General features: G+C 38.4%; 1 protein-coding gene across 1 annotated transcript in view; it reads right to left on the minus strand.

Annotated features, from left to right (window-relative positions):
* Window positions 1-2,087, minus strand: part of nfatc3a (nuclear factor of activated T cells 3a) — a 45,555-nt gene extending 43,468 nt beyond the window's left edge. Inside the window, 1 exon segment of the mRNA XM_048262990.1 lies at window positions 1,634-2,087. Within this exon segment, the coding sequence (XP_048118947.1) occupies window positions 1,634-1,724 (91 nt within the window). The 5' untranslated portion in view covers window positions 1,725-2,087.
* Between the last annotated feature and the right edge of the window lie 7,202 nt (window positions 2,088-9,289).

The following is a 9,289-nucleotide window of genomic DNA, read 5'->3' on the forward strand; positions in this document are numbered from 1 at the left end:
ATGACTACAGAGTTATACATGTCACCCTGTAGGCTAATGATGCTACAGTGAGACATACTGAAAATGATGCCCCGAGAATTGACCTCCAATCTTTATTTATTCTCCCATCAGACACAAACTGCAAATTAAGCTTTTGTCCTAAATACAATAAAACACTATTTACATTTAGGCTACATTGGTCATCTGACAGAGAGAAGATAAAGGCAGTGTAGAGAGAAAATAGTGGCATTCCCTAAAACAAAGAGGTGCATAGAAAAGAATGGCAGATGCTGTGCATATAGGAGGACCAAGTACAGATAAATATTGTGGCATATTCACAAAACAAACCTTCCTCTGAACTTGCCTTTCAGTCAATACACTTTGCTACACTGACAGATGGTGATAAGCACATGTTTTCTCACAGTCACCTCTGCAGTATAGCCTACCATCTCTGCAATATAAGATTCTTACATTTACCGCTGATTGCGGTGTGGGTACAATCATGAAATGATCCAAACACGCTACATTAGAGAAACCAGTCAACAGGAGGAACAAAAAATATAGAGTGCAGAAAATCAACAAACATTCATGAAAACAAAAATGCGCCAAAATGAATAGCCGTTTTTAAGGGTTCCTGTTTTAATTTTCTGACACGTTCTGGTCTGTGTCTCACAGTAAGCTAGGCTATTTTATACAATTATTAGGACATGGGAAACATAGCTTAAAGATAGCCTAACATTTACGTTATTACGTACATTACGAGGGGGGGTTGAAACACATAACCTAACCATGAAGACGTGTGAAAATGTATTTAAGGTGAATGAATATTAAATTAATTAGCCTAAACCTCAAGAATTTTACAGGAAAAGTCGTAGGCTATTAATATCCTACTTTTGAGTAGTCTAACAGGCAATGAGCACAATAGCCACACACAGCCCACACCTCGCACATGTTTCTTTGTAGGCTACAGAACTTGGGAAAATGTCAACACTTCAGAAACCCTTACGGGGCCTAAACCGCGCTAAATGTGTGTGACCAGACGAATTTAATGCAGACGCTAGAAGTTAACTAAATCTGTTATCGTTGTTCACTCCAGGGCTTGTGTTACTGAAAATGTTACATTAACAACAACGTCGACCAAGCCACCCAACATCTGAATGCAGTTTTCGGTATTTGATATAAAGTCCCTATAGCTCAGTTTGTAGTCTATATGCCCTACTAGAAGCTATGTTTTTGCAAATCTTAAATGTTTATGATATTACTAGCACTAGAACGTCCTTACGTTTATCTGAGACAAGGGAGCACTAATTTTGCTTTTGTGTTATCAACTACCGCTTACTCCATTGCACAGGGCTACAGCTGTCAAATTCGAGCCCGTTGTGCCGTTGACATTAGCCAAATTCGCTATTGTGCTAGCAGGCGCTGTTCTAGCTCACGCTTTGTATCTACAATGAAATTTAATTTTGTGCCTACAACAGTTACAAACTGTTAACTACTAGTGTAGGCACGGGTTGGCTGAAGTGGATTCTGGGGACGCATGTTTGAGTAAAGTCAGAAGTTCGGCGAGCGTAGGTTACTGAGCTTTCACGAAAACAAGTTTAGCTAACAAACTTTAGATAGAAGACCGAGCCGGGATCCAGAAAAAAATACTAACCTGCGGGGCCTAGCGGTTGCTGTTGCCCGTCCTCACCGAAGATCAGTCTGAAGTCCAGCTCCTCATTCCCGGTGCAGTTTGCAGTAGTCATCGGGTATGACAACTCGGGTTCACCCGTCTTTCTACACCAACTCTTACGAAGTACTTTTTATGTCACAACATTTACTAACTCAAACAGAAAACTTTACGTTTTGCCAGTAACGTTAATTTTCTACCGGTCAGAGTCAGTTTTCATGAATGTCTTCGTTTCCTAGCCAGCTAACGTTACTATAATAATCCAGACTGTCCACGTCTCCAGAGTTTTGGGTCCTTGATATCTTTCCGATTTCAAAATGACCTCTTGAGCGCCCGTGGCAAGGTACCGAGGTGAGTTGGCGATGTTTAGTGTCAACACGACGGCGATAGGCTTGCCGTAAATTTGCCTGTCTCTGACTCGAGCCTCTATCCCAACTTTTACTAACAGCGCGTGACAGGGCAGTTCCAATGGTGACGTCAGCAAAGTCGGTAGACAACAGAAAACGCACACATGTTAGACAGGCGGAAAGGGCTTGTGGGAGCTGTAGTTTTAGGAGGGAACATTCACCATTAACTACAAACTGTAGAACATGTTCAGTCTACATTTATGTATTTTCACATCTGCAAAATGCCCACAGGTTATTTCCCTATCTTGAGATAGCCAGGTGTTCATGTTTACTGATTTCTACTTTTTTTACATGTTCAGGATTTGTACTGATTTTCCTTTTATGCATGCAAATATATGTTTTTTAGGCCCATAATGTATAGAAAATAGTATAGATTTAATGAATATCTTTAATTCTCCATTTAATCATAGTGGCAACCTCTTGCCACACCTGAGATTATTATAACAGGCAGGTAGGGTGGCTGTATCTGCAGAACAAAGTTGACACAATGTTGATTCCATGTCTCCACATATGATATTGTAGAGTATCGTAGACAAATAAACTCAAAAGAAAGTCCATGAATGACAAATGCACAATCTGTCATTGGATTAGGTCATGCATTAGGCTATCATTGATTGTGTGTGTGTGTGTGTGTGTGTGTGTGTGCTTTGTGCTGTGCTGCTTGGGGTGCCTGTCCAAGAAGCTTATGTGTGAAAGATAGAAGCAGGTATTATGTTCCTATGATTATAATTGTTCAGATCATGAAGTCCAGGAAGCTTGAACATTTAGGTTAACACTATGAGCCAAAAAGGTGTTGCCAAGAATAAACTTGTTTGACCTTTTGCTCTCTGGCCCAAAAGACAACCCTATGTAATAGAAATAAAGAGACTGTGCATGTTATTTATTAGAAATTGTTGGCATAACATTGTTGTTACATGTGGAAGATAGGATTAAAAATACTGCATCACAATATTCAAGTGTATTGCTGCTGCTGCTGCTGCAGCTACTACTACTACTACTACTACTACTACTACTACTAATAATAATAATAATAATAATAATAATAATAATAATAATAATAATAACAACAATAACAATAATAATAGAAGCTTTATCATCTTGGGATCATCATCATCTAATCTGTAAACCTTTCTTAACCTCCATGATAACTTGTCAGGTGAGGAACGTCAAAAGAACATAAATGTGTACCAATTATCAGCTCTCACTACATAAAGTTATTTAATTTGCATAACAAATGGACCATATCTATATGTAATATCCATAAAAAACAACAACCTGAATTAAGTGTTCACAGACTTGCTGGAAGTCACAAAGACTTAAGTTGTGTAATTTAAAACAAGCAAACAAAAAAGTATTTACAGTTTTTATTACAGCCATTTGAGTACTGCCAAAATGTAACTGCTGTGTTGCACAGACCAGGGATGCACGAGAGTGGAGTGGCGTCTTTCTCATTTATAATGTTAGAAAAACACCACAAACCTCCATTATGCTGTCCATGCAACTGCTGTGGTATAATGTAAAGTCTTGAGGCTCGTTGCTTACCATTTAGATTACCTGAGTGTCTTATCTGCACTGATGACCTTTGAAGGGGAAGATAAAGAACACAGTATCTGTGAATTGTGTGGGAGGGCATTGATGTGGTTTGTGATATTTACTTCTCGTAAAGAAGTTGTGAGGGAAAGAAAAAAGATGAACCTCTGTGTTTATCCTGCTCAAAACAAAAGGTTCTTTCAAAGATTGTGTGTTTCTTGTGTTAAGAAGTTGGTCATATTTTTTAGACCGTCACAGTAATTATGTTTTCCATTTTCATTTGCATGTTTTATATGTCAATCATGTTCACATATTTCCATATATTCATACTATTTGACTTCATACTCTTTGATGTTTATGAAATATTGAAACAATTACATTGCTAGGGTACATTTGCAGATGTAGGGTACATTTGCTTATGCAGATCATGATAAAATCAGATAAAAATCCCCTTACAGTGGAAGAAAGTATCACTACCGTAAAGTACAGTAACACATTGTAAAATAATTATATGAATTATAGATTACAATAAGAGGTGGATAATTAATGATGTCCTTTAATATACATTCCAAAAAAATGAAAAACACATTATTCGTTCTAATATTTTGTGATAAGAAAGGAAAAAGTTGTGTGAGTAAGTCTTTGAAATATGCCTGTATATATCAGCTTGTACAATGCTGGTCTCTAGTGGAGAAACTACGACTTGTGGTTAGGGGTCCAAGCAGCGAAACTGTTCCCAGATTATGTTTGCTTTGAATTATTATTTAAATTCTCAAAACCTTTGGCTGGGATTCAATGCCTTCAATTGCCTCCGTTTTCTTTGTGTCTTATCTTGTTTTCTTATCAAAAGAATAGATTTCTCACCCCCACACTTGAAATGGACATGGCGTTATTGGGGTTGAATGCTTCTTTTTTATGCCAAACTCAGGCCATGTCCCTGGGTCAAAAAAATCTCAATTCTTTGTCCAGATGTGCCCTTAAGGTTAAGCTTAGTTGTGCATGTTTGGAGAAGAGTGATCCATAATCAGCATCCATGATGATGAGTGGTCCATTTTGGGTTGGGGTAAAAATGTCAACCACCAAAACACCATCCCCACAGTAAGAATATCTATAGAAATGTATTAGTTCTGGGTGTTTTTTAGACAAAGGGACCTGGTGACCTTCTCAAAGTAAGTGGTAACACTTAAACAAACTGAAAAGATCAGGCTGTGTGCCAGGAGACCTATCCCAATAGACAGCATTGTACCATTAAACCCCACAATGATCCAAAACATACAGCCCAACAAGGCAAGAAATTGTTAACAGAGAACAATATCAACATTTTAGAGTGGTCCAGCCAGTGTCCAGACCTCAATCTGTCAAAAAAGTGAGCACAAGGCCAGAGTGATGGCAAATAATTGTTCCTACTTCAAAACCCGGATTGCTGTTAAAAAGGTGCGGTCTAGAATCATTGTGGAGAAATGGAGAGGCTTGGTAGGTATTATAAGAGGTATTTTGAGAGCTGTGAATGCACATAAAGATGTTTCCATTGATTATTCAAAAAGGGAAAACATTTGAACATGCCATTTTTCATAAAAAAAAATTAAAAAGATGAAAACGCTTCTTGTTTTGATTCCACGATTCTACCACATTATCTTACAATCTTTTGGCATGTGGCAGTGTCTTCAGTCAGAACAAACATATTGGTCAAGAGGAAATCAACATTAAATCAATATTTGGCAGGGAATCATTTTATTCTTACTGTATGTTTTTTTCAGGAACCTTAAACTTGGCTGAAAGCAAGGATGAATATCCATCCACATGCAAGCATTCACTGACATCATCTCTAAATTTGATACTGAAACTATAATCAAAGCACATCAAGGGATAAATCTGTAATTACATTAAATTACCGAAAAATCCATCAGATTTTGCATGTGAGCCACTGCTGGAAAATTACTTCCTGAGAGAAGGAAGGCAATGTGCACACAGATAGTTGGGCAATGGTAAAAATGTTTTCCAGGGTATTGTGAAAACAGTAAAATCACTAACACAATAGGCCTATCCTTTTTTTAAACTGATTAAAGTTAATTAAAACAAAAATCAACTGCATGCACTCTGCCTGTAATGCCTGTCCATCACAAAAGAAAGTTTTGATGAGGCAGATGACAAAGTTACTGATCAAGACACAAAAAAAGTAGAAAAAGTAGAGGATAAAAAACCTTTGTGAATTTCTGCAGAAGTGCTTTCTTGTAGCCTGGCCATGCTAGATTTCCTTTCAGGAAGATATTATTCTGGAATATCATAATTCACTTATGTTTCCATCAGACCTCAAAAAAGGGCCGGCCAATCAGTGGTGAGATGGGATGACGCTATAGTTAGCTAGAGTGGTTGTGGTAAACGGTAGCAGCAATGCCTGCAAACATCAAAAATTGCAGTCGGTAGAATGCATACATTTATTTACAGCAAGGCTACATTGTTTCCTGACTGCTGATGCTATTTATTGTCAGTTTGTAAAGTTTAGGCGAAGTAGGAAGGAGTCCTCGATAAATGTGACTAGTCAGTCTGGAACACTACAGATAACGTAGGCTAGCCTAAAGTCTGTCCGTCACCATGCTAGTGTTGGAAACATATTTCTTAATCGTGAGTCCCCTGACTGAGCCTGGTTTTAACCAGGCTACTCGGTGAGTAGCCTACCGTATGGCACACACATTTAACCCTGTTTTGAACTTGCTTTTCACATACAGTAACCTCCACATAATCCCCTGGGTATTAGTGTAAGTGTGCTGATATTGAATCAAACCTTTTTTTATTTTACTTTGAGGGTGATGGTGCCCCCTCTAGACCAGTGATGGAACTGCTCCTTCTAAGAGCATTAAGTGATTTGTTTGTTTGTTTGTTTGTTTTTATAATTCATGTACTCTCTCATGATACTGTCATGTCATGAGAAGGGTGAAACAATTCTGGATGTAGAAGATAATGAAGAGACAATCTGGGCTGACAGCATTACCTGTAGACTTGCCTAACTCACATTTAGCTGAATTAGGTATGTATCACTGTCATAAATTTGATTAATGTCTGAGTTACGGAAGTGATTGATTTAGATATTTCAAGTTCACTTTGACAGAGAATGAGAACAAAAAGGTATCACAAACAAAAGGAATAAAAGAGGGTGAGCAAGGTCACTCACCTGACAGCTAAATGATTGAAAAAGCAACAGTTTAATTCGGGTTGATGACCTTTTCCAGCGATTGAACATGAAAGAAGTCGGCATCTGAGATCTGGGCACAATTCTTTATTGACCTGACTCATGGATTTAACTTTATTGCATGGCCTAATTTGGCTCAAAACTCTACATTGATAAGACTGACATGATTCCATCCTGTCTCAACCAAGGGCGTAGGTTTGGTCTCAGCTTTGGTAGGGACACATCCACAACTCCTGTTGTCACGATACCAACATTATTATTTCAATACCAATAGCAAGTGAAGAATCTCGATTTCGATACTATTGCGATTTTTTAAAATTTGATTTGGTTTGTGTGATTTGTGAGATCATTCACATCAGTGGTAATCATAGAATTTGATTGACCCTCCACACACACACACACACACACACATAGAAAGTGATGGTTGTCATAGGTTTCTTTTTCATATTTTGGAATTCATATAAACTATAAATTTATATTGATAATTATTTATAGTATTTTATGATCTACATGATTACTAATAGCTAAACATATTTAGTCATTTGATTACATCATATTGATTTTTAAATTATTAGGCTACACTTTTTGGTGTGTAAATCTAATTGAGTGCCTGTCACTTTAAGAGGAACGTGAATGCTGAAAAATAGTTTCGCAAGTGCAAGGATATGTAGATTCAATTCAGCATGTTTGCTATGTCATTAGATAAAAATAAATAAAAGTCAAAGAAAATCTTTCTGGGATGAGATCATAGAAAAGATAAGTGTCTTGCAATGTTCATTTATGAGTATGGAAATGCACCAGTTTATCTTTTATTTCTTTGCATTGTGCAGGCTACATTCACAGAATATAGGAACAGGAAAATGTCTCGGATTCATTGTTTATTGCGACTGCAAGATTGGTAGCCCAATTAGCCTAACAGTCAGTGATGGTGACTTATAGCCTATGTGACTGTCCGTGCGGCACACCCTTATTCAACATGACTCCTAACTTTGGTTGAAAGATTACAGCAGCTAGCTTAGCTGTGACAATATCCTGGGTAATATCCTAACAGCTAATGCTATTTTACACAGTAAAATACGCATTTGAAAGCCTGGTCACCAGTTGCCAGTTTGTATGGCTAATTATTTTGCCTAGACTGCAATGAAAAAGCTTCGTATTTTGGGGTGGCAAAGCTGATCTACAAACCACAAAAAGGGGCAAAGATGTACATGCTGAAGGGCAAAGGGAATATCACAATGTTTTACTCTGGCTTTTTTTGCGATAGGCTATGTATTGGCAGACAGCCCTAACTTACCGTTGTCGTTGACACACCCGCTCGCTTGACTGCCGGTGCAAACAAGTAGCCTTTGACACTCTCCGTGCGTGTAGGCCTACAGTAGCGTGCATGTCAGATAACCAATGTAATTGGACATACAGTTTGGGATTGTGATCTGTGTTTCCAGTTGTTGCAATATGGCCAGCAGATGGCAGACTTAAGCAGACCTAAACACTGACACACAAGAAAGAAAGATATCTATTTAGATAGCTATTCAGCATCAAACAGTGGCTTTCTGAACCACAACGTGTTTGTGTGTGTGTATGTGTGTGTGCGTGTGTGTGGTCCCACAAGTAAAGCAAGACAGGACGATGTCATAATGGGGAAGCAATGCTCACTGCTTTAAGATCTCATAGGTTATGCCCTTGGGTAGCATACAACCGGCCTTAATTAACCTATTGAAAATATTGAAATCCCAATTATCTCTGCTGCAAAGCCAACAGGCAACAATGAACTATAACTCGAAACTCATGCAAGGTTTTACAAAATAGCCCACAGCTATAGTAAGGGGGCTGTGTTGTAGACAAAGCCATGCTCCTACACTCCCTAATGAGCCCCTTTTTCTGCACAAGTGGTAAGTGTGTTTGGGTGTGCAGAGCACTCCTCTTAGACCTCATTTATCAAATCAGTTGGAGGATCTTTTAGTGCATGGGTCTCAGCTACCAGGGGATCAATACAAATAATCTCTCATTAACTGGAGGATCATTGAGGAGAGATGCCAGAAGCTGGTAGCTTTAATATTCATCAGTTCCATCTGTTCTCATGGTGGGTTTTTTTGGTCAGAATCAAATCAGAATCAGCTTTACAGTAATGGCCATTTAAGGAATTTAATTTACCTTTTTGCTTTAATGGTGGGTTCAAAAGTATGGACCAGCAGATGAATGCAACATTAAAATATATTCCCACCTTTAAGAGGCATATTATTTTCATTTGTATGTAGCTGTAGCCACTTTTAGCTGGTATTTTCCTCTTTGTCTAGTTGACTCAGTCTCTGGCTCTGTCCGTCTCTCGCGTGCCTGTTTTGTGTGTGCAACTGCATTGATCCTAGGCTCCGACTCATTAGCCCGTTGCCTGTGGCTCTGTAGTGCTGTTCAGGGATCGAAGACACTACCCCTCTGATCACATGTCTGGTGTGGTCACGTGACAACATGCAACACGCTTTTCGTTATTATGTGCCCATTATCATCAAACACAAACCCCTT

This window comes from Alosa alosa, chromosome 14, assembly GCF_017589495.1.
Source record: "Alosa alosa isolate M-15738 ecotype Scorff River chromosome 14, AALO_Geno_1.1, whole genome shotgun sequence".
Taxonomy (NCBI): domain Eukaryota; kingdom Metazoa; phylum Chordata; class Actinopteri; order Clupeiformes; family Clupeidae; genus Alosa; species Alosa alosa.